The sequence below is a fragment of the Lytechinus variegatus genome, chromosome 11 (genome assembly GCF_018143015.1).
Source record: "Lytechinus variegatus isolate NC3 chromosome 11, Lvar_3.0, whole genome shotgun sequence".
NCBI lineage: Eukaryota > Metazoa > Echinodermata > Echinoidea > Temnopleuroida > Toxopneustidae > Lytechinus > Lytechinus variegatus.
The window spans coordinates 25,900,295-25,926,291 of NC_054750.1; the positions used below are offsets into that span (position 1 = coordinate 25,900,295).

Here is a 25,997-nt window from a genome sequence, read left to right on the forward strand (position 1 = left end):
GAGTGTTCTTGTTATTCCCTTTACAGGTTGAGATTTACGACTCTGTTTTTTTCCCTTTCTTCCGGAATTGATTATTAAGAATTTCAATTGATTATTGATTGATTAATTCTTCAATTCCCTTTTCCTTCTGTTCTGAATAAATTTCTTGATCGATATTTTATTCACAGGTGGATCTTAACTCAATTCCTTTTTCCTTTCTGTTTGGATTAAATTTCTTGTTTGATAATTTTTTCACAGACGGATCTTAAACTCAATTCTTTCCTTCCTGTTCTGAATAAATTTCTTGATTGATTTTTTATTCACAGCCGGATCCTCAAGTTCTTTTCTTGTTCCTTTCTTCTCTGAATAATTTCTCTTGATTAAGATTTTATTCACAGACGGAACTTAAAACCCCCTCTTTTCCTCTACAGGGAGTTTTTAATTAGACTTAAGCGATTTCGTCTGGGTTGATTGACTTCTCAACCCCCCCCCCCCCCCCCAAAAAAAAAAAAAATTTTTTTTTGCAGGTGGGGTCTTCTTCTTGTTAGAAATTCTTTTTGTTTCTGACCTCTCCCGGAATTGTTTCTTCCTTCAATTCCCTCTCCCCTCCTAGTCTTATAGTTTTTATTTCGACAGGCGGGCTCTACGATTCTTCTTTGAGGTTCTTTTTCTGTGTCGTTCCTCCTCTTGAAATCGTTATTAGAGACGTTCCCCCCTTCCTCCTGTTCTGTTTTCTTTACCTTTCCACAGGAGGTTACGTTTTTTCTCTTGGAAATTATCGTAAAAGTTCTCAATCCCTTTTATCCGATTCTATACAGGTGTTCTAAGAACCTTACAGGTAGATATCTAAACTATTATTAGGTTCTTCTACCTCCCTACCCTTCCCCTTTTGAATTGTTCTGTTTACCCAAACAAACTTCTTATAGGAGGAGAGTAAGACCACTCCGGTCTCACAAGCGAGATCTTGGTAAAAAAAAAAAAAAAAAAAAAAAAAAAAAAAAAAAAAAAAAAAAACTCTTGTTCTTTTCTTTTTTCAGGGTAGAGAGAGGCACCGATGAGCGGGACTAACACAGCCCCAGAGGACCCGGTGTCCCCCACGGGGATCGCCCCGCTTGCAAGTGTTCAGAATTCGACCGCCTCCACCGGCGGCGGTGAGTATGAGGGTGCGTCGTTCAGCATTCCGAACTTGCGGTCGGATGCTAAGAGTAGGAAGGCCGAGACTGTGGCGCCACGGTCTCGGACAAAGAAAAAAGTGGTAGCCAAGGCTTCCAAGCCTAAACTAGGTCCTGCCGCCGCAGCACCCAAAGGGCTATGCGACCCACCGGCTACCGGGTCACCAGAAGTCCGGGGGGAGAGTGCGGTTCTCTCCCCCCGGCACAGGTCAGGATCTCTGTCGTATAAGTCGTCCTCCGTTGACAGCATCGGGAGAGATCGCCCAGCCCCTGACCGCGAGAGGCGTCACACATCAGACTGTGACCACAATCTGACCCCGTCAGATTCGGGTGATTTTGCGTTGTTGGCGGCCGCCCTGCCAGGGGCGGCAAATCGTAAGAGATCACCCGCGCCTCTTGTGCCTTCTTCTGCTCCGGCCACGCCGGCGGAGCCCGCAAGAAAGAAGAAGAAGAAGAGGTCTAAGGAGAGGTCGGCCAGCCCTGCTGCCAGGGGCATTCCTCCTTCAGACCCTTGTGTCGGTGGTCAGATGTCACAGCTATTCACGCTGCTGTATTCTGCCTTCGAGCGGTGCGGGTTCGCCCCACCCTCGACCTCTACTCATTCCGCTGGTGCCTCCGAGCATCATGCGAGACAAGTGAGAGATAACCACCAGACACCCGGGGAATCCTCGAGCGATTCGGTTGAATCTCTCGAGTCCACTACCCCGACGCATACGGGACGCCCTTGCCTCCCGGAGAACCGACCGAGAGGCCATATGGCCCCCGCGGCTTTAGGAGCCCCTCCAGGGGAGGAAACTTGTCATGACATCCTCCCCGATCAGAACGAGCGAGACTCCCCTTACGAGGAGTCTCTCGAAGGCGAGGATAACCCTCCCACGGCCGACTCCGCAGTAAGCGCCCAGGCGCTACTGGAGAAGTATCTGCCCCACATCTACCCTCCGAGCGGGGGTATCGATGAAGAAGGGGAGTCCTTATTTTTTGCCCCGCCGCTTCAGGCGTCGAAAGGCATTAGATTAACTAAGGACTTCAAGTCGGCCTTTGAGAATGCTGCCGCTCTAGCCAGCTCCCCACTGGTTAAGAACAAAGGGCAGAAGTCTTATGGAAGACAGTTTACCTTTGTCCAGGAGGACCAAGAAGCATTTTTCTTGCCCAAATCATTCTCACCAGAACTCGATCGTATCGGGGCGAGATTGGGGACCCGTTTTTCCGCCAACCAGCACAACTCGTCGGAAAAACAGGAGGTAGCATATGAGCGTCAAACCCGCTCGGCCCTTCGCCTGACGGCGTACCTCGGGGCCCTAATGGCTCTCAGAGCCCAATCGCCTGAGTTGGGAGTGTCGGACGATGACGCGGTCGCCTTAGATGAAGCGTTACTTTCTCTGATTGGCGACTTATGGATGCAATTATCCTTTTCTGCGTCCCTCGTAACCAATGCTCGGCGGGAGAAGGCGCTCAGCAAACTCGGCATCCCGCCCAAGGAAATCGCTAACTTCCTCCCAGGCATCCCCCAAAGCAACAAGTTCCTCTTCGGGGGCGCAGCGGCCTCCCTCCTCAAGGAGGAGGTCGACGGTCGCAAGCAGGCGTCAGAGCTTATTAAAGAGCTCAGACCCAAGCGCCCGGCGGCTCCCACGACAAGGAAGCCTCCAGCTCCGAGGGCGCAAGCCCACCCCCGCTCTGCTGCTGCCCGGAGACGCCGGGCTCCAGCACCGCCGCCTCGTAACTTCCAAGTCTCTCGAGACCAGCGAGAAGCCAGAGGCAGGGGCAGGGGAAGAGGGGGGCGACCCAATTCGAAGGCGCCGCCCAAACCGAAGCAGTCGGTTTGACATGCTGCCCCGAGCGCTGGGCAAGGTAGGCGGGCGTCTCCGCCATTTCCTCCCGGCTTGGGAGGAAATCACGGAAGACGCATATATCTTATCCGTCGTGCGAGACGGCTTCTTTATAGAAACAGAAGCCTTCCCGCACGGCGCGATTCGCATCGCCTCACCGCCTTCCTCCACCCTCCACCATCAGTACATTGCGGCCGAAATCGCCGCACTGGTGGAGAAGGACGCAATAGAGAGGGTGACAGACAACCCCAATCTTTGTCTATCCCCGATCTTCGTCATCCCCAAGCGCTCGGGCAAATTAAGAATGATTCTCAACATGAAGAGAATCAATACATTCATTCCGACCGAACATTTCCGGATGGAAACGTTAGCCACGATCCTCCCCTCACTGGAGGCGGCGGACTTGGCAGTGTCCCTGGATTTACGCGACGCGTACTTCCACATTCCCATCCACCCAGCCTCACGAGACCTGCTGGGTTTTCAATTCGACGGCGTGACTTACCGATTCCGGGCCCTCCCGTTCGGGCTAAGACCGGCGCCCCGAGTGTTTACACGCATAGTCACCACCGTGGCAGCCTATTTGAGAAACCAAGGCCTGCGACTCTTCGTCTATCTAGACGACTGGCTTCTTGTCGCAGACTCAGAGGTAAAGTTACAAGCTCACCTCTCCTTGCTACTACGGGTGTCTCAGAACCTCGGGTTCATAATCAACTGGGAGAAATCGGAGCTCACTCCTTCCCGCGTCCCCACGTATTTGGGCGCGAGGATAGATATACCAAACCAGCTCGCACGGCCCAGCCCAGAGAGGGTGCGGTCGATCACGTCTCTCGCCCGCTCCCTAAGGGGGCGCAGTCACGTGAGAGCCCGCGTCTGGCTTCAGTTACTAGGCTATATGGCCAGCTTAGTAGACATAATGCAAGATTGTCGTCTCTATATGAGGCCCTTCCAAAGACACCTTCTCCGCTACTACAGCCCCGGAGTAGACTCACTGCATTCTCGGATTCCCTTACCACTGGCTATCCGTCGCAGTTTAGCGCCCTGGACTCGCCCAGCGTTCGTGGCTCAGGGAAAGCCACTACAGACTCCCCTCCCGTCAGCCTCATTGACCACCGACGCCTCGCTCTCCGGTTGGGGAGGCCACTGCGAGGGGGAGATGGTGTCCGGAGATTGGGCTTATCCAGGCGCCCTCCCTCACATCAATGTGTTGGAAATGCAAGCGGTGTCCAACGCTCTTCGCCACTTTCAGCACAAGCTAATCGGGCGGACAGTGCTGGTCCGCACGGACAACAGGTCTGTGGCAGCCTACATAAACAGACAAGGGGGCACACGGTCGAATTCTCTCGACGCGTTGGCTGCGGGTCTCTGGAAGTGGTGTCGTGCAACGGAGATTGTCCCGATCGCCTCGTACATACCGGGCAGGGACAATCTCATAGCCGACTTCCTCTCTCGGGGGCGGTGCCTCCCCTCCGAGTGGGCACTAAACCCAGAGATCTTCAGGTCGATTCTCCACCGCTGGGGACCGCTGGACATCGACCTGTTCGCAACAGCACTGAATCGGAAGCTCCCAGTCTTCTGCTCTCGAGTAAACGAGATGGAAGCGTCACATCTCGATGCTTTCTCAATGAACTGGGGACGTCAGAGGTGCTATGCCTTCCCGCCTTTCTCCCTGATCCCGCAGGTCCTCCGGAAGGTGAAGGCGGACAGGGCGTGGGTACTTCTCATAGCACCCAACTGGCCGGGAAGGGCGTGGTTCCCCCAACTACTGGAATTATTAGTGGGGGATCCTCTCACTCTACCTCCGACAAGTCAGCTAGTTTCCCAGCCCCTCTCGGGAATCAGGCATCCGCGGCCGGAGTCACTACACTTGACTGCATGGCCGCTCTCGGGGAGGATGCCCGGGCCCTAGGTCTGTCGGCTCGGGCAGCCAAGTTTGTCTCGGAAAGCAGGCGTGCTTCCACGTTGGGCTTATACAACTCCAGACTTGGCATCTTTTCAGAGTGGTGCAATCAACGCTCACTCGATCCTCGCTCTGCTTCGATTGCGTCGATCGCAGATTTTCTGGTTGACCTTTTTGATAAAGGCAAAGCGATCGCAACTATCAGGGGCTATCGGTCCGCGATTGCAGCGACGCACCGCGGTTTCGCGGATGGTTCTTCTGTATCTAACTCGTCAGTCATTACGGATTTATTAAAATCCTTTTTTGTGAAGCGGCCACCAGTCAAATCTTTAGCCCCGTCGTGGAGTTTGCCTGCAGTCCTTAGGGCCCTTGCAAAACCGCCCTTTGAGCCCCTAGCGGAGGCTTCTCTCCATAACTTAGCCATCAAAACAGCGTTTTTAATGGCTATCGCTTCGGGCCAAAGGCGAAGTTCTCTCCATGCCCTGTGTGTTTCCCCGGGACACATTCGCTGGGAGAGACGGGGTGTTAGGTTAATTCCGACCCCCTCGTTCATCGCAAAGAATCAAACTATGTCGTCTGGTTCAGTTGAAATCTTCCTGGCCCCTCTGTCTAGTTTTTCATCTATTTCAGAGGATAGATTGTGGTGTCCCGTGAGGGCGTTGAAGTGGTACTTGGATCGCACCAAATCGTCTAGGAGTTCAGATCAATTATTCGTAATTTCACGTGAACCCTTCTCAGCGGCATCCCGCGACACCATCTCTAGATGGATTGTTGAGGCCATCAACTCAGCGGGCGCGGGTGCTTTGTTATCGGATACAACCAGGCCTAAAGCCCATGACACTAGGGGCATTAGTTCGTCATGGGCCCTTTTCCAGGGCATTCCCCTCGAGGACATCTCGAGAGCCGCCTTTTGGCGCTCATCTAACTCCTTCACTTCATTCTACTTGAAGGACATTCCGTCCAGTGAGGCGAGATTTGCTGCTTCGGCGCTTAAAGCAGCTGCGGCTTTTTCCCCCTCTCCCTAATTTTCGTGTTTCCTTTGGTGTTTAATTTTTCGGGCTTACATTTGAAAACATGCCTCCCTACGGGTTGAGTCCGTGCTGGTCTAGCAAATCAAGTAGATGTATGGAGTTATTGAAGTAAATCATGAAAATACTTACCTGATTTTCTTATTTACGAGATAACTCATACATCTACTTGATACCCTCCCACCGACCCTCCGCCTTGCGTAGCAACATGTTTCAACGTATGGGCTTGCAAAAGTTGAGGAAGATGGACGCTAATTGCGCGGTGTTCATGGGTAGTAAGCCTGAACGGGAGAGGGCGCGCGCGCGCTTTTTAAATCCTTGGGAGTTCTATTCGGGTATGGCAGTCCAGAAGGCTGAACTAGCAAATCAAGTAGATGTATGAGTTATCTCGTAAATAAGAAAATCAGGTAAGTATTTTCATGGTTTCTTGTATTGACTTTAACACTCTTAACAGTTTCTAGGATTAATTTAAAGATTGTTCAGTTTCTAGGATTTATTTAAAGATTGTTCACAGTTTCTAGGATTGCAGATCTGAAATCCTCTTTGCCAAATTATGACTACACAAACCAACCCCGTGTATCCTCTAGGGGTGGTGGTATTTTTGTTCTTTACAAATCAACAATATGGTGTACTGTTAATCCAAATCACAACTTTTCCTCCTTTGAGTTATTAGATTTAACTCTAAATCTCACTGCATCCTCTGTTGTTAGGTTATACTGTGTTTATCGCCCCCCTCCTTCCACGAGTAACAACTCATCCAATAGGATCTTCTTGGAAGAGTTTTTAACTCTCCTAGAAACTGTAACTGTTAATGACGTCGTTCCTATATTACTTGGGGATTTTAATGTACACATAGATAACCCCAATGATAATTTTGTAAAGTCATTCTTGGATGGTGTAGATTCTCTAGGGTTTAAGCAGCATGTTCAAGGAGCCACACACCGTGCCGGCCACACCCTGGACCTACTTTTCACTAGAGACTCAGACTCCAATGACATCCACCATGTCAACGTGCTGTCTTCGATGCCTTCGGATCATTCTGCCCTTGTTGCCAGAGCTAACCTCACCAAGCCGCAGAACCCCAAGAAGAAAGTCAGCTATAGACAGTATCGCAGTATTGACATGGATTCCCTGTGTAATGACATTATACTATCAATTGGTTCACTTCTCGACCATAGTTGTCCCTCTGTGGTTGCTGGTCATTACAATACCTTCCTCAGTTCTTTATTAGATAGGCACGCTCCCCTCCAGACGCGAACCATCACAATTCGACCTAAATCACCATGGTTCATCGATGAGATACAGGAGGCAAAGAAACGAAGACGCCGAGCAGAACGTCGTATGATGAAGTCGGGACTTTCTTCAGACAAGGAACTTTATCGTATAGAGTATGAATCCTACTATGAATGTATCTTCAAGGCTAAGTCAACCTACCTTAAGAATCTTATCGCCGATGCCGATACCAAGATGCTCTTCGGTCTTGTGAAGTCACTCTCCTCACCGCATCACTCGCCGATTCTTCCTGATCACTCATCTGACTGTGAACTGGCCAATAGCTTTGCTAAGTTCTTTGTCAAGAAGATATCCAATGTGGTATCAGCTTTCTCTGACCCATCTTTATTACCAGCATCCACTCTTCCAGTCGGTCCTCAGTGCAAATTTTCGGAATTTCGTCCTGTCTCTGATCAGGAAGTCAGGAAACTCATCATATCACTGCCATCAAAGCACTGCAAATTGGACCCTATTCTGACCTGGTTATTGAAAGACACTCTTCACGATATCCTGCCTCTCATCACTAAGCTGTTCAACATTTCTTTGTCCTCCGGTCTCTTCCCCGAACCATTCAAGTCATCTCTACTCCTTCCTCTCCTCAAGAAGCCTACACTCGACCCAAATTCGCTAAATAACTACCGTCCGATCGCAAACCTTCCTTTCCTCGGTAAGGTCCTTGAGAGAATTGTATCATCACAGCTCAGAGTTCATCTTGAGGGATTCGGCATGTTTCCTGTGCCTCAGTCTTCTTACAGGAACCATCACTCAACAGAGACTGCGTTGGTCAAACTTTTCAACGACTTTCTGCTGGCTGTGGACAAGGGCGACGAAATAGCATTGGTCCTTCTTGATTACACAGCCGCTTTTGACACTATTGACCACAGTCTGCTATTAAATCGCCTTGAGAAGGAATTCCCCATCACGGGAACTGTCTTGGAATGGATCCGCTCATATCTTCATGGTCGGTCCCAACAAGTAATTATTAATGATACGGTTTCTGAACCATTCCCCTTAATTTGTAGCGTTCTGCAGGGTTCCGTAGTCGGTCCACTACTTTTTATTCTTTATACCAGTCCACTGTCCAAGCTCATAGATTCTCACCAAGGTGTTCAGCACGTAATGTACGCTGATGACACACAAATTTATGTTACTCTCAAACCCAATGCGAAGGCTGAAGCAGCGCAAAAGCTCCATAGCTGCCTTGAAGACATTAAGATATGGTCTCTGAATAACAAACTCTGCCTTAATGAACGAAAATCCGAGATCATACACATATCCTCAAAATTCAGAAACACTACTCCATTCCCGGACTTATCTACTGATGTTTCCCTGAAGGGTAGTGAGTGTGTACGCGACCTTGGTGTAATGATTGACAACAATCTTACACTTCAAGATCATATCAAGCAAATTTGCAGGTCTGCGTCATATGGTATTTTTAAAATTGGAAGGATCAGGAAATTACTTGACCGACCCACAACTGCTAAACTAACACATGCATTTGTTTCCTGTCACCTAGATTACTGTAACTCAATATTTTCTAACCTCCCTCATACATACCTTGTTCCACTACAACGGGTTCAAAACTCTGCTGCTAGATTAGTCTCTCTCAGTAGGAAATCCGAGCACATAACTCCAATTCTGCGTTCTCTTCATTGGCTCCCCATACATCACCGTATCTCTTTCAAAGTTCTCCTTCTCACCTACAAAATTGTCAATGGCCAAGCCCCAAAATATCTTACAGATCTCATTTCCTTACTTTCTAATACCTCCTCAAGACCTCTTCGTTCATCGTCTACAATGCAGTTAACTCCTGGACCTCGAACCTCTACAAAATACGGTGACCGCGCTTTTTCTTCAATTGCCCCTTCCCTTTGGAATAAGCTACCATCTTACATTCATAATGCCAAGTCTGTGAATCAGTTCAAAACCCTACTCAAAACCTACCTGTTTAACAGATAATTCACAGTTGTGGGTCGGTCAATTGAGGTGCACACCAGTTTTGAGTTTTGATTATTACAATAGTTGTATTACCTGTTTCATTATCCCCTGCCACTTTTTTTTTTTTTTTTAAACCCAAGTACATACCATAAACAGAACACAGTGCGCTTAGAAACAACAGTAGTAAGCGCGTTATGTTATGTATTATTATTATTATTGTTCACAGTTTCTAGGATTTATTTAAAGATTGTTCACAGTTTCTAGGATTGATTTTAAGATTGTTCACAGTTTCTAGGATTGATTTTAAGATTGTTCACAGTTTCTAGGATTGATTTAAACATTGTTCGCAGTTTCTAGGATTGATTTAAAGATTGTTCACAGTTTCTAGGATTGATTTTAAGATTTTTCGCAGTTTCTAGAATTGATTTAAAGATTGTTCACAGTTTCTAGGATTGATTTAAAGATTGTTCGCAGTTTCTAGAATTGATTTAAAGATTGTTCACAGTTTCTAGGATTGATTTAAAGATTGTTCGCAGTTTCTAGAATTGATTTAAAGATTGTTCACAGTTTCTAGGATTGATTTAAAGATTGTTCGCAGTTTCTAGAATTGATTTAAAGATTGTTCACAGTTTCTAGGATTGATTTAAAGATTGTTCGCAGTTTCTAGGATTGATTTAAAGATTGTTCGCAGTTTCTAGAATTGATTTAAAGATTGTTCACAGTTTCTAGGATTGATTTAAAGATTGTTCGCAGTTTCTAGGATTGATTTAAAGATTGTTCGCAGTTTCTAGAATTGATTTAAAGATTGTTCGCAGTTTCTAGGATTGATTTCAGATTGTCTGCAGTTTCTAGAATTGATTTAAAGATTGTTCACAGTTTCTAGGATTGATTTAAAGATTGTTCGCAGTTTCTAGGATTGATTTAAAGATTGTTCACAGTTTCTAGGATTGTTTTAAAGATTGTTCGCAGTTTCTAGGATTGATTTAAAGATTGTTCGCAGTTTCTAGGATTGATTTAAAGATTGTTCGCAGTTTCTAGGATTGATTTAAAGATTGTTCGCAGTTTCTAGGATTGATTTAAAGATTGTTCACAGTTTCTAGGATTGATTTAAAGATTGTTCACAGTTTCTAGGATTGTTTAAAGATTGTTTGCAGTTTCTAGGATTGATTTAAAGATTGTTCACAGTTTCTAGGATTGATTTAAAGATTGTTCGCAGTTTCTAGGATTGATTTAAAGATTGTTCGCAGTTTCTAGGATTGATTTAAAGATTGTTCGCAGTTTCTAGGATTGATTTAAAGATTGTTCGCAGTTTCTAGGATTGATTTAAAGATTGTTCACAGTTTCTAGGATTGATTTAAAGATTGTTCGCAGTTTCTAGGATTGATTTAAAGATTGTTCGCAGTTTCTAGGATTGATTTCAGATTGTTCACATTTTCTAGGATTGATTTTAAGATTTTTCGCAGTTTCTAGGATTGATTTAAAGATTGTTCGCAGTTTCTAGGATTGATTTATAGATTGTTCGCAGTTTCTAGAATTGATTTAAAGATTGTTCGCAGTTTCTAGGATTGATTTAAAGATTGTTCACAGTTTCTAGGATTGATTTCAGATTGTTCACAGTTTCTAGGATTGATTTAAAGATTTTTCGCAGTTTCTAGGATTGATTTAAAGATTGTTCGCAGTTTCTAGGATTGATTTAAAGATTGTTCACAGTTTCTAGGATTGATTTAAAGATTGTTCGCAGTTTCTAGGATTGATTTATAGATTGTTCGCAGTTTCTAGGATTGATTTAAAGATTGTTCGCAGTTTCTAGGATTGATTTAAAGATTGTTCACAGTTTCTAGGATTGATTTCAGATTGTTCACAGTTTCTAGGATTGATTTAAAGATTGTTCGCAGTTTCTAGGATTGATTTAAAGATTGTTCGCAGTTTCTAGAATTGATATAAAGTTTCTAGGATTGATTTATAGATTGTTCGCAGTTTCTAGAATTGATTTAAAGATTGTTCACAGTTTCTAGGATTGATTTAAAGATTGTTCGCAGTTTCTAGGATTGATTTAAAGATTGTTCACAGTTTCTAGGATTGATTTAAAGATTGTTCACATTTTCTAGGATTGATTTAAAGATTGTTCGCAGTTTCTAGAATTGATTTAAAGATTTTTCACAGATTGTTCGCAGTTTAGAAACTGCGAACAATCTAAAGATTTTTCGCAGTTTCTAGAATTGATTTAAAGATTGTTCACAGTTTCTAGGATTGATTTAAAGATTGTTCGCAGTTTCTAGGATTGATTTAAAGATTGTTCGCAGTTTCTAGGATTGATTTAAAGATTGTTCACAGTTTCTAGGATTGATTTAAAGATTGTTCGCAGTTTCTAGAATTGATTTAAAGATTGTTCAGTTTCTAGGATTGATTTTAAATTCATCCCATTTTCTAGGATTCAATCGATTTTTAATTTTTCACATTTTCTAGGATTGATTTTAAATTCTCAAAGTTTACTTGGATTTATTTTGAATTCTCATTTTCTAGGATTGATTTTGAATTCATCAGTTTCTAGGATTAATTCTAAATTCTTCAGTTTCCAGGATTTGTTTTAAATAGAAATATATATGATTTCATATCTAAGCATGATGGAGTATATAATTTGAAATGTTTTAATTCTTGAAGTATTATGAATGTCGTTTCATATCAAAATGATATGTAAAATGATATGTGATAACCATGTGCATATTTTAGATTTCTGCTAGTTTTGCAACCATTGTCCAATTATGTAATATATCATATAACTCTATTAATATAAAAGGCTCATAGTGTGTTTGGTTACCTGGGGAGCTTGTATGAAAAAAATGCTTTTAATACATAAAATTCCATAGAACTAATTTGCTCTCAGCTGCTTAGATACAAGGATTTACAGTATCCTTTAATGATAGTCCATGAAATTTAATGTCTTATGAGGCATTGCAAGAAACTTGTGATCAATTGCAAGTCTATTTTGGTGCCTAAATCATTCATATCTCTTGTAATCAAGTGTAAATTTGTGATTGACTACTGAACTGTTTCATGCAACAAGGAATGTCATCTGATTTGCTACAGTTAATATTGATTTATTGATTGTAAAATTAACAGAATAGTTGCAACTGATTGCAAATATTTTCTTGCAACACCCCCTACGACTTGTATTCTGAAATTAGGTTTAACTTAGACCATGGTCTGATTCTGTGCTAAAATTATGGAAAGCCAAAAGTGTCAAAATTTTTATTAAGTTATATGTTTCTTATATTTACAGTGCTCTTTCCTGATTCTTCAATGGTGAAGACAATCATCTATTTATACTTCCTAGACAATTATGAATGATATGAGAGCCAAATGAGATGAAATATGATTTCTCTACTATTAGTGATTTATGCAAGAATTGGCTATCCATACTTAAACCACAACTTTCAACCTGAGTTTAAGTTAAACGTGATTTCAGAATTCGGGCCTATTTGTTTAATAGTGCATTGTTCCCCAGATTAATTTAATTTTTTTTTCAATTTCTTGTCAGTGGGGAGAGAAGATTAATCTGATGAACCTATTTAGCTTGATAGTAAACAACACTTTGGGATCAAGACATCATAAATACTGCATGAGACTTACTATAAAGGTCAGTTACCTCTAAGTGTGTTCTTCTCAAGTTTTACGGTAACATCTCTCTTTAAAGTATATCATCGTACTATGTTTAGAAAATAAATTTCAGTCAGTCAGGTGTTATTCCACAGACCCTTAAAGAGAAATGCCAGTAGTTGCAGTAAACACTGATTTCATGAGAAAGTCTGGAAAACCAGGCTTAATTGTCAGTTTATCATCGCGGATCTAGATCTGGTACAGTTACATAAACTGAACTTTGTGAAATCTTGAAATCTACGCTGAAAAATGTTCACACTGAAGATCACCCACACAGATAAGCGCACGTGGGACAGTGTATTATATTGCCTTGAACGTCGGCCCGACGCTTGACCCGAATCCTGTGCTTATTTGCTAATTTGTCAGCAATTACACAATTTCTTCCAGAATCCTTTGGCACATATTTTTTTGTATACAAACAGACACTTTGGTGGTCATTTCATTGGATTCTGTACGAACTCATTTTGATATCGTTACCACAACTGGCATTTACCTTTAAATCTAATTTTGTCCCTGTTTGATAGGGATGAACAGATTCCCCTCACATTCGTAGTAATCGATTGAATTGAATTGAAACATATCAAAGTGATTATAATCATCATTATTGATTGTATATTTTCAATGAACATTTTAACTTGGTGGCCCCTTTTTTATAAGCTCTGCTTTCTCCGGGGTCACCAAACCATCCTTCTATTGTTATAAGCTCTGCTTTCTCCAGGGTCACCAAACCATCATTCTATTGTTATATTTAGCATGTGCATAATTATTGATATTGGTATGTATTTACATGTATGTAATTATCTGTACCTGATGATGGTTGAATAAATAAATTGAATTGAATTGAAATTTAAAGTCAATTGAATTGAAGTGAACCAAATCAAAAGGAATTGAATTGATTAGTTGAATTGACTTGAATTGAACCAAATCAAAAGGAACTGAATTGAATTGATTAGTTGAATTGACTTGAATTGAACCAAATCAAAAGGAATTGAATTGATTAGTTGAATTGACTTGAATTGAACCAAATCAAAAGGAACTGAATTGAATTGATTAGTTGAATTGACTTGAATTGAACCAAATCAAAAGGAACTGAATTGAATTGATAAGTTGAATTGACTTGAATTGAACCAAATCAAAAGGAATTGAATTGATTAGTTGAATTGACTTGAATTGAACCAAATCAAAAGGAACTGAATTGAATTGATTAGTTGAATTGACTTGAATTGAACCAAATCAAAAGGAACTGAATTGAATTGATTAGTTGAATTGACTTGAATTGAACCAAATCAAAAGGAACTGAATTGAATTGATTAGTTGAATTGACTTGAATTGAACCAAATCAAAAGGAACTGAATTGAATTGATTAGTTGAATTGACTTGAATTGAACCAAATCAAATTGAATAGAAATTCAACTTAAATTTAAGTAAATTGAAAAGAACAAAATCAAAGTAAATTTCATTGAATTGAACCAAAATGTATTGAACTGAATTAAACTCAAAGTGAATTGAATTAGCCAAGTAAAAGCGATTTAAATTGAAGTGAGCTGAATTGAATTTCATTTTATTTAACCAAGTGAATTCAGTTGAATTGAAGAAAATCAAAATGGATTGAAGTGAATTATGTTCAACTATTGAACTTTAAGCAAATCAAATTGAAGTGAATCGTTTGCATCTTTCTTCACAGTTTTATCCTGATAGCACTGCACTATCTATCATCAACGGCCACAATGCTTTACAGACAAGCAGCTATAAACATGCAATAGGTAAGGATGTCTTGAAAATTATTTGATTCCTTATTATTCTCTTCATAGTAGGCCCCAACTTACGTGTACATAATTTTTTTTCTTTTCACATAATTCTTATATTTCTAATCTGCAATTTATTGTTTACTTGTGGGTCTTTCTTATTCTCCTTTATTACTTTTTTCCCTCTTTATCTTTTGCTACACCCCCTCTATTCTCACCTTTTCACATGCTCACTCTTGCCATTCTTGCTCCTCACCTGTTTTTTTTTATTTATATATATATATATACACAAATTAAATCTGTCTTATTACATGCAACTCCTCATTCTATTTCTTTTTATACTATTATTGCATTTTAAGCATAATGTTTTTTCTTTAATGGTCACTGCATGTTATGTATTTATTTATTTTTTTGTTATGTATTTTTTAAAATGTAAACTCACATTGTTGGTCCTCAGACTTTTTGATGAGTATTTTTTGATAAAACCGAATTGAATTTGAATTTGAATAATCTTGTGATTGTTCTGATCAAGATCAACTATGGAAATTCATCAGTGTTATAATTCTTAATGTCGCAAAAATATGAACCTTCCCTCTACGTGGAAGGGGAGCCAAAGAAAATATATTTGCAATGAATGGAAAATTTCACGCGCAAATTTACAAGTGATAGAACGATTTTAACTGAAGCAAATCAGTTATAGTTGTTGATACAAGAAGCAGACTATTTACTTCAATAACTCCATACATCTACTTGATTTGCTAGTTCAGCCCTCTGGACTGCCATACCCGAATAGAACTCCCAAGGATTTAAAAAGCGCGAGCGCGCCCTCTCCCGTTCAGGCTTACTACCCATGATCACCGCGCAACTAGCGTCCATCTTCCTCTTTTGCTTTCGGCAAGCCACCTGTCAAGACGTGCTCAGATAAGTCTCCTAAGAGCTCAAATCTTTTTGAGCTTTGGTATATTATTTTCGCTTATCTGTGGTGCATTCTCCCTTTTAATTTCAATCTTTCCATTTGTGTGTAAGATTGTGTTCAGAATTTACACTTGGCGTGACTTTTTAGACGTGTTTTTGGTGACACTTAAATTGTTTTCTAACGTTTGAGTTCTCGTCGCGCCGCATCGCTAGCGCGTTCGCGAGGCACCGGGCTTGGCCTGCCTACGTGGCAGCAAGCCTTCACCACCTGTCATGGTTATTGTTCTTCACGTTCAAAGCGTGGTGGCTTTTGGTGCCGTTTTTGAATTAAATTCTAGACAGCCTCTACACTTTGTTGTCGAGGGTGTTATTGTTATTTCTTTTTGCAGGTTGGGATCTTCAACTCTGTTCCTTCCTTGCTTTCTGGAATTGATTTATTAAGATTTTCGATTGATTATTGATTGATTAATTCTTCAATTCTCTTTCCTTTCTGTTCTGAATAAATTTCTTAATTGATATTTTATTCACAGGCGGATCTTAAAGCTCAATTCCTTTTTCCTTCTGTTCTGAATAAATTTCTTGATTGATATTTTATTCACAGGCAGATCTTAAAGCTCAATTCCTTTTCCTTCTGTTCTGAATAAATTTCTTGATTGATATTTTATTCACAGGCGGATCCTAAAGCTCAATTCCTTTTCCTTTCTGTTCTGAATAAAATTCTTGATTAATATTTTATTCACAGACGCTTCGGGGATTGTTTAATTCGGCTTACGCAATTATACCTGATGATTGTTTGGTTATTCAATCCCCCCTAAAAAAAAAAAAAATTTTTTTTGTTCTTTACAGGTGGGGTCTCCTTCCTGTTAGAAATTTTTTTGACCTGTCCCGGAATTGTTTTCTTCGTTCAATTCCCTCTTCCCTCCTAGTCTTATATATTTTTTTATTTCGACAGGCGGGCTCTACGATTCCCTTTGAGGATTTACTGTGTCGTTCTTCCTCTTGGAATCGTTACTAGAGACGTTCCTCCTTCCTCCTGTTCTGAATTTCTTTACCTTTCCACAGGAGGTTACTTTTTTTTTTTTCCTCTTGGAAATTATCGTAAAATTTCTCTTATCTAGGAATTATTTGTCTCTCAATCCCTTTTCTTCCTGCTCTGAAATGCTTGTTTTTGTGTTTCTTCGCAGGTGGAAACTTCTTTCTCTTCTGAACTTGCATTCATTTTTGAATTTTTGTTTCGAATTTTTCCTTCGGGCACAAACAAAAAAGAGAATATAGTAGGGGAACCTTGTAGGAGTTCTTTTTTCAAAGTCTCCGACCTCCTTTTTATTTTCTTACAGGCAGATACCTAAACTATTCTTAGGTTCTTCTTCCTCCCTACCCCTCCCCTCTTGTTTTGTTCTGTTTGCTCAAACAAACTCCTTTTAGGAGGAGGGAAAGACCACTCCGGTCTCCACTTTTAATCTAAGCGAGATCTTTGTAAAAAAAAAAAAGAAAAAGAAAAATTCTTGTTTTTCCTTTTTCAGGGTAGAGAGAGGTATCTTTGAATGGGACTAACACAGCCCCAGAGGACCTGGTGCCCTCCACGGGGACCGTCCCGATTGCAAGTTACAGAAGTCGGCCGCCTCCAGGCGAGCAGGAGGGACGCCGCGGTGAGCGCCCAGCGGCGGTGAGTATGAGGGTGCGTCGATCAGCATTCCGAATTTGCGGTCGGATGCTAAGAGAAGGAAGGCCAAGACTGTGGTGCCACGGTCTCGGACAAAGGAAAAAGTGGTAGCCAAGGCTTCCAAGCCTAAACTAGGTCCTGCCGCCGCAGCACCCATAGGGCTATGCGACCCACCGGCTACCGGGTCACCAGAAGTCCGGAGGGAGAGTGCGGTTCTCTCCCCCCGGCACAGGTCAGGATCTCTGCCGTATAAGTCGTCCTCCGTTGACAGCATCGGGAGAGATCGCCCAGCCCCTGACCGCGAGAGGCGTCACACAGACTGTAACCACAATCTGATCGTGACCACAATCTGACCCCGTCAGATTCGGGTGAAGTTTCGTTGTTGGCGGCCGCCCTGCCAGGGGCGGCAAATCGTAAGAGATCACCCGTGCCTCTTGTGCCTTCTTCTGCTCCGGCCACGCCGGCGGAGCCCGCAAAATAAGAAGAAGAAGAAGAGGTCGAAGGAGAGGTCGGCCAGCCCTGTTGCCATGGGCATTCCTCCTTCAGACCCTCTTATCGGTGGCCAGATATTACAGTCATACATGTTATGCTGCTATATTCTGCTACCGCGAGAGGCGTCACACATCGGGCTGTGACCACAATCTGACCCCGTCAGATTCGGGTGAAGTTTCATTGTCGGCGGCCGCCCTGCCAGGGGCGGCAAATCGTAAGAAATCACCCGTGCCTCTCATGCCTTCTTCTGCCCCGGCCACGCCGGCGGAGCCCGCAGAAAGAGAAGAAGAAGAAGAGGTCGAAGGAGAGGTTGGCCAGCCCTGCTGCCATGGGCGTTCCTCCTTCAGACCCTTGTGTCGGTGGTCAGATGTTACAGCTATTCATGCTGCTACATTCTGCTACCGCGAGAGGCGTCACACATCAGACTGTGACCACAATCTGACCCCGTCAGATTCGGGTGAAGTTTCGTTGTTGACGGCCGCCCTGCCAGGGGCGGCAAATCGTAAGAAATCACCCGTGCCTCTTGTTTCTTCGTCTGCCCCGGCCACACCGGCGGAGGCCGCGAAGAAGAAGAGGTCGAAGGTGAGGTCGGCCAGCCCTGTTGCCATGGGCGTCCCTCCTTCAGACCCTTGTGTCGGTGGTCAGATGTCACAGCTATTCATGCTGCTACATTCTGCTTTCGAGTAGTGCGGGTTCACCCCACCCTCGACGTCTACTCACCCCGCTGATGCCCCTGAGCATCAAGCGAGACAAGTGGGCAATAACCACCAGACACCCGGGAAATCCTCGAGCGATTCTGTTAAATCGCCAGCCAGTGCACCGACTAACCGGGTGCCCCAAGATCGCGTGTGCTTTCCAGCATTTTCGTCGATCTCAGAGCACGTGTCCCAGCCGACACGCGGGGCCACCCCGGCGCTTACTGGACAACCTCCCGGTTCAGTCCATAGAGCGAGACTCCCTTTACGAGGACAACCCCTATCCCGCGGGCGACTTTTCAGTAAGCGCTCAGGCGCTGCTTGACAAGTATCTACCTCACATCTACCTTCCGAGCGGGGGTATTGATGAAGCAAGGGAGTCCATATTTTCTCGCCCCGCCTCTTCAGGCGCTCCGAGCTCAATCGGCCGAATTGGGGGTCTCGGAGAGTGACGGGGTCGCTCTAGACGAGGCGGCTCCTACGACGAGGAAGCCGCCAGCTCCGTGGGTGTAAACCCACCCCCGCTCTGCTGCTGCCCGGAAGCGCCAGGCTCCGGCGCCGCCGTCTCGAAATTTTCAAGCCTCTCGAGGCTAGCGAGAAGGCAGAGGCAGGGGGGGGGGGCGATTATTATGCAGGTACTCCCGAATTCGCCCTCTACGTCAAGCTCACATACGGCGACGACTCCTTCAGCGGTAACCCTCTCCATTCTTCCCCCTAAGCGGGCCCGTAGATTGGAGGTATGAATCTCTTACATACCGCATGCCGCACTTCTCTCGTGAGAATGTTTGGCTGCTTTGAGAGGACAACCTATCACGTCCGCGGACCGTCCGCCCAGGCGACGGGACCGTCGCTTTTCTGGCCTGAACCTCACTTTCTATTCGAAAGTAAGGGTGCCCTGTCTTACTTAGCTCCTACCCTTGCAACGCCAGAGTCAGGGCTATAGTACAGACACCCGTTCTCCAGCGATCGCCGCTGAAGAGAGGGCGACTCTGATATGAGCACCATCACCGCTCAGCGGTATGTCTCACTATCTCATAGCTCTCCGAGCTTATGAGTATGTATATCGGATCTGAATGTCACGGCGATTAAAAGTTCTCCTGTGCTTAATAATCGCTATGCCTTCACCACCCGATGCATTATGGTTATGTTAACCTATTTGTCTCGTATTCGGGCGGCTCGTACGAACCCTGCCCGAGCTGCCATCACCGGTCGTCCCCCCGGACACCGCCGGCAGCACCCGCACCGAATACGTGGAAGGAATCAGCTTATCATATGCTAGATATCCCTCCTGTTGACATTCACAGCTGTTCCCCGAGTCTTTCCCGGTTGGGTAAACATCATCTCGGAGGAAAGTAACCGCCGTACATCTCATGAGATTGTTGGCTATGTACGTGCGTTCAAACTTGTTTAAAGCCCCAGGATTCTCTGTCGGCATTCTATGCCTACTTTCTGGGCACACCCACCGTACCGGGTCGGCGAGTTCACACCAAACTGTACACCGCCAGACCATCGGTCGAGCTCTAACTGTCTATCTTATAGACTGCCCTCTATGTGGGTCAATCTTGCGGGCGTCTCCGCCGCTCCCTCCTTGTGCGGAGTGGTCTACGGTGGATGTCTTTACCGTGCCCGTTAGTCGAATCGGCTTCTTTCTTAGAAATTTTTTCACGGCACACTCGAGTCGCCCCGCATGCTGCTTTCATCCTCCTTCCATGCAAGGCATGTGGCCAGGGTCACCGCACGACCGAGGATGATGTAACAGTGGATGGATGTATGCTTATGCCTTCCTAACCACGATCACTACGACCCGCCTTCTCTCGGGCCGACTGTGGATGAGCCTCTCCATGTAAGTGATTTACTTCACTGGAGTTCTTCTTTTAGAAATTTAGATTCTCATCCCCCGCTGCTTAGGGCGTCATTTTTGCCGCCCCCCCCCCCCCCCCCGCAGCTTTTTGGAGCTCCTTATCTTACCGATATCGGACTGTTCCACGCTGCCGCAACCGGCGCCGGCGGTGCTCGCTCTTACGATCACCTGAGAAACAGGCCTTGTGACTGTTTTCATAAACAACTGGTTCTCACCGCAGACTGATGGAAATTTTGTGATTACTTCCTCAAGTCTCCTTCGCTTGTTTCTTCAAGCGAGGACTTCGACACTCTTAGCCAGTTTCCGTCCCTAACTTGATAGGACAGGGCCGTTGCTACCTCATTCGATTCCGTTGGGAATGTAACGGTTGAGGTATCATATCTGGCGATGTCTGTTCGTTTAGAGCATCTCTTGATGGTCGTTTACACGTAATATCGTGACAGATTTTTTTTCGCCAGCTCCCTCTGGTGTACACTTGCTGCTGCTAGGGATTCCCCCGCCCAGCGGACAGCCATCGCAGCCTAGCCTCACGGGCTCTCTCGGCGATGGTGGCTTGAGCCAAGCCACCTCTTCCACCGCGGGCACTGCACCCTCAGATGGGTGCTTCAATCAGTATGGGAGAAAGGGGATCCTGAGTTCTCTCTCGATCACTCGGTCTAACACACTTTTGTCGTGATGTGTACCGCGCTGTATCCCTGACACGCCCGGTTGAGCTGTTTTGACCAGACTGCTCTATTCTACATAGGCAACATGTCCGCGGCATTCCTTATTAACAGGATGGCACTCAGTCGCTTTCTCGACCCTTGTCTGCCTTACGAGTGGTTTTCTTCCTAAATCCCTACTCTCCGTCGTTCCTGGTCCCCTTCGGACCGCTAGTAACTTTTTACCACAGCTCTCTATCAGAATTCTGCAGATTTCTGCCCTCACGCATTTGAGACAGATATCGAATTCTGGGCGTTTTCTCCCACGCGGAGGCTTCCCCTACAGAAATTTCCAAGCTTGCGGGAAGCGTGCGACTAGCTTGCGCAAGCTTGCGGCATGCTAGTAACTAGCATGCGGTTAGCTTAATAAGCGTGTGATATGCGTGCAGAGTAATAGTTAAGCGATCTTTTAGCGAGCAGGGACTGTTCGCTAGCATGCACTCGCTTATTAAGCGAGTGCCCTGCTAGTCGCATGCTAGTTACTAGCAAGCGGCACGCTTAAATTTCGGTAGGGGTTCTGAGATATCTCGCCTTCTCAGGTTGGTCGATTGATCACTTACTGAGCCTTAAAAGCTTCAGTTTTCCGATCACGATTCTTGTTGAAATTTTCAACAAATTTCGATTCTTACGCTCTAGTCAGCAGGTGATGTTGTTCTCCTGACACTAGGCCGAGGGCCCATGATACTTAGTATTCCTGAGTATACAGGGCATTCCTCTCGAGGACATTTTTGAGGGCCGCCTTTTGGCGCTCAACTAACTCCTTCACTTCTTTCTACTTGAAGGACATTCCGTCCAGCGAGGCGAGATTTGCTGCTTCGGCGCTTAAAGCAGCTGCGGCTTTTTCCCCCTCTCCCTAAATTTCGTTGTTTTTGTTTTTTCTTTTAAATTTTCTTAGGCTTACAATTGAAAACATGCCTCCCTACGGTTTGAGTCCGTGCTGGTCTAGCAAATCAAGTAGATGTATGGAGTTATTGAAGTAAATTATGAAAATACTTACCTGATTTTCTTATTTACGAGATAACTCATACATCTACTTGATACCCTCCCACCGACCCTCCGCCTTGCGTAGCAACATGTTTCAACGTATGGGCTTGCGAAAGGTGAGGAAGATGGACGCTAGTTGCGCGGTGATCATGGGTAGTAAGCCTGAACGGGAGAGGGCGCGCTCGCGCTTTTTAAATCCTTGGGAGTTCTATTCGGGTATGGCAGTCCAGAGGGCTGAACTAGCAAATCAAGTAGATGTATGAGTTATCTCGTAAATAAGAAAATCAGGTAAGTATTTTCATAATTGATCAATTGCATATTTACAATTAATTGCAAGATTTATTATTGATTTTGGGACCTAAAATTAATCTATGATTGATGGCAAGTTTCTTGCTTCTTTGAAAACACAAGGAACACTCCTTCTCTTTGAAGAGGTTCCATGGATGTCATGGTTTTCCATATGTCTCTATTCAGTGCTATCCTGCAGCATTCGTTTAATATCTTTCTGTCTGTCATCTCTTCAATATTTCCAAGCCAGCTTTTTCTTTTACGTCCCCTTCCTCTTTTGCCTGCAATTTTTTTTTTATCGTAAGTAATATTAACTTTTTTTTTGAATGTTTCTATTCTTAGGAGAGTATGTGAGGGCATACCATCACGATCCGTCAAACCCTTTCCTACCCCTTTGTATTGGTGTGAGTTTATTTGCATTGGCTGCACAGAGATTCACAGTTAATAAAGACTCTATCATAACACAGGTAAGAAGAGCTTTGGTTAACTCACTGACTACCGAATCCTTTCATTCTAATCCATTTTTTCTGCTATGTATATGAGTGAATTTGTTTGCATTGGCTGCACAGAGATTCACAGTCAATTAAGACTCTATTGTAAAATGGGTAATAGGAGCTTTGGATAACACATTGACAACAGAATTCTTTTATTCTAATCCAGTACAAAAAGCAATGGCATCAGTAATCAGAAATGAAAAGCATTATACATGTATAGGTGTATTTACTGGTAACGTTGACTTTAATCAACAGAATTATTTAAATTATTTATACCCAGGAGAGATCATTCCATAGAGCTTGAAAATTAAATTAACACCTTTTATTTATATTATTGCTGTATTATTTCATTTTTATGCGGGGGTATGCATGCCTTTTGTTCATAATCATTCCATAGACCTTTGAGTAGTAAATCTACACCTTGTATTTATGTCTTTGATATTGTATCTTTCACTCAGGGATATGCATGCCTTCGGTCATATTCATTCCATAGACCTTTGAGTAGTAAATCTACACCATGTATTTATTTCTGTGATAATGTATCTTTCACTCAGGGGTATGCATGCTTTCGGTCATACCAGAAGCTGAGGGGAGACACACAAGAAACCAATTACAATATCGGAAGAGCACTGCAACAAGTCGGTGAGTATAGTGATGCCAATATAGAATAAAAATAAAAGAAAAAAAAATCATGTTTAAAAAGAAATTGGCATTGGGGGAAAAAACAGAATCCAGCATTATGACAACCAAACTGTTTGTATGTTTAAGAAAAAATAACTTGAAAAATCACCTCTATAATCAGAGCTGCCAAGTAGTACTGATTTTCAGTATTTAGTACAGAAAAGTGAGAAGAATACTGATAGTTTCATGTAAAATACTGATTTCTAAAGTTTCATTTGTATGCGTGGTCCTATGGTATTTTTTAAAAATACTGATTTCCTCACCGAAATACTGATTTTCAGCTTCAAAAGTACTGAAATGTTTCTTTTCAGGTTGGCAGCTGTGTATAATGATAAATTGCACATTAACATGACAATTTCCATGAAATCATCAGCCTTTCAGTACGTCTGTCCCTTATTTTTCTCCTCTCTTATTTCACTTTATGAAATACATGTACTGAAGCAATGACAATGTGAGTACAAAATTTAGAGAAATAATTTTAGATAGGTGCCACATAAAGGGGTTTGGATGCAATCAGATTTGTTGCTTGCTTTTCATAGCTTATGGATCAGCACCCAATACAGTATTTCCTTTATCAGTTACTACAGACCAAGTAGGTCTTTGTGCTCATCCATTTCTGGCTACATTGTTATTCCAAAAGTTTCAAAAACTTGAGGATCATTTGCTTATGCATGCCCCATTTTGTGGAATAGCCTTCCTGGGGAGCGTTTCATCAATATTTTCATCCAAGAAGTTGTCAGATCTGACATCTTTCCATGATTTTGATTGGTTGAGAGGCACTATTCCTATGGTAACTGTCGGATAAAATGGGACTTGTCGGATAAAACGTCCGACAAGTCCTTTCATAAAACACCCCCCAGAAGACATCGAAAAATGTACCTCTGTCGAGACTTTTTAAAATCTTCTAAAAACTCTTTTATTGGACTCTTAGCTCTTAATGCACCTTGAGCAATCTACAGAGTGGATTAGGCACTTTCTAAGTCGCGTTATTATAATATATTTCATAGCATTGCCTACCATATGTTTGTAATTTTGCTCCTTAAATAGAGATATTGTTTTCATATTTTCAATTGGCTCATTGATGATTGCTCTTCTTCATTGGCACCACTATATATGCGAGTCAAGTTTGAAGGTTATCTGTCAAGTTATCCTAAGTATTTAATTGTTCTTCATCATCATGTCTTATTTTCTTTCAGCTATCGATCACCTTGCGGTGCACTACTACCACAAGGCTCTTGGTCTGCCTCCTATCATTCCTTACGATGATAGATTTGACCTTCGACCTCAGATAGCCTTCAACCTCTCCCTCATCTACAGGGCCAATGGAAACACGGAAATGGCCCTGGAACTACTCCAGACTTACTGTGTCATATGAGCAAGTTTCTTGAAGAGGAAAGAGGCTCAGATCTCAGAGATTGACCATATCAACAAGGATGATGGCAGCTTTATAATGGCTCTGAAGTTACAGCAGACCTACTTTGTTACATGAGCAAGGTCATGTCAATGCTCTTTATGAGGAAAAAAGCTCAGAATCTGATGACGCCGTCCACAAGACCGATGGGAACACTGAAATGGCCCTGGAACTGGAACTACTAGAGACTTACTGTGTTACATGATGAGCAAGGTCATGTTTTTGTCTCGATGAGGAAAAAAACTCACATCTCAGTAGAGTTTGACCTTACTGACAAAGATAATGGCAGCGATGACATTGCTCTGTGATGTATGAACTAGATTATGTTGACCATCTGGAACAGGAAGGGCTCTGTTCTAGGGACGTCATCTTCATTGCTAATTGCAGCACTGGATCGGCTCTGGAGTTACTAGAGACTTACTCTGTTGTATGAGCGAGATAATGATGTTCTGGGAGAGGAAATGCACAGATCTTGGTAATCTGCAAAGCTGATGGCAGCCCCGACATAGCCCCTAGGCCCCATCGCATAAAAGTTACTACATGGTATCTTTGCCTTCCAATGATAACTATCATGGTAAGTATGATCAACAGCCAATCAATATGACGTATTCCATGGAAGTTAGAATTGGATTGCAAAGTTACATTATAGTAACTTTTATGCAACGGGGCCCGGGGGTTACGAGAGACTTAAATATGAGCAAAGTTGTGTTTGACGAGGAAAGACGTTCAAATCTCAAAGAGTTTTACCATATCGAGAAGGATATTGGAGGTCCTGAAATGGCTCTGGAGTTACTCTCTAGAGAATACTGCGTAATGTGAGCAGGGCTTTGTTGGCATTCTTGAAGAGAAAAGAGGCTTAAATCTAGGTACATGTAGAGTTTTGCCTTATCTTTAATGCCAAAGGCGGCACTGTGACGATTGGAGAGTTACTGTAGACTTAACAGCTAGGTAAAATTTTAACCATTTTAGCCAGCCAATGATAAAGACCCTTTCGACCAATCATCTTTTTTACCCCATCTTTTCCAACTATTTGCTGGCTCCTTATTAAGCATATCTCTGCCATTTCAGAATACCGTTAGTAATAACAAGATAATGATGGTGTGAACTAATTTGGAGCAGACTTATTCAATCCATCCAAGACTGGATTAGGGAACTCATCTGGAGTGGTTCATGTTTCATAGTGATAATTAAGAAAATTGATAATAAAGATTGTCTGAGACAATATTACACTTGGCCAGGATGGAGAAAGAATTCATCCTTTGGAATAGGGAAAGGGTGGTCACTTGATTCATACACTA

At 43.4% G+C, this 25,997-nt stretch overlaps 2 protein-coding genes across 3 annotated transcripts in view; both read left to right on the forward strand.

The window, feature by feature from the left end:
- Nucleotides 1-12,903, forward strand: part of LOC121423418 (general transcription factor 3C polypeptide 3-like) — a 39,269-nt gene extending 26,366 nt beyond the window's left edge. Inside the window, exon 15 of one of the 2 annotated variants that reach the window (XM_041618751.1) lies at nucleotides 12,651-12,903. In XM_041618751.1, coding sequence (XP_041474685.1) covers nucleotides 12,651-12,764 — 114 coding nt within the window. In that variant the 3' untranslated portion in view covers nucleotides 12,765-12,903. The remainder of the gene's footprint in view (nucleotides 1-12,650) is intronic. The other variant, XM_041618750.1, reaches the window with a different exon arrangement.
- Nucleotides 12,904-13,546: 643 nt separating this feature from the next.
- LOC121423500 (general transcription factor 3C polypeptide 3-like) lies at nucleotides 13,547-24,874 on the forward strand. Its single transcript, XM_041618849.1, has 5 exons — nucleotides 13,547-13,558; nucleotides 14,454-14,532; nucleotides 22,456-22,580; nucleotides 23,162-23,249; nucleotides 24,485-24,874. Exons 1-5 carry the CDS (start codon nucleotides 13,547-13,549, stop codon nucleotides 24,661-24,663), a joined length of 483 nt encoding a protein of 160 aa, XP_041474783.1. The 3' UTR covers nucleotides 24,664-24,874.
- The last annotated feature ends 1,123 nt before the right edge of the window (nucleotides 24,875-25,997 follow it).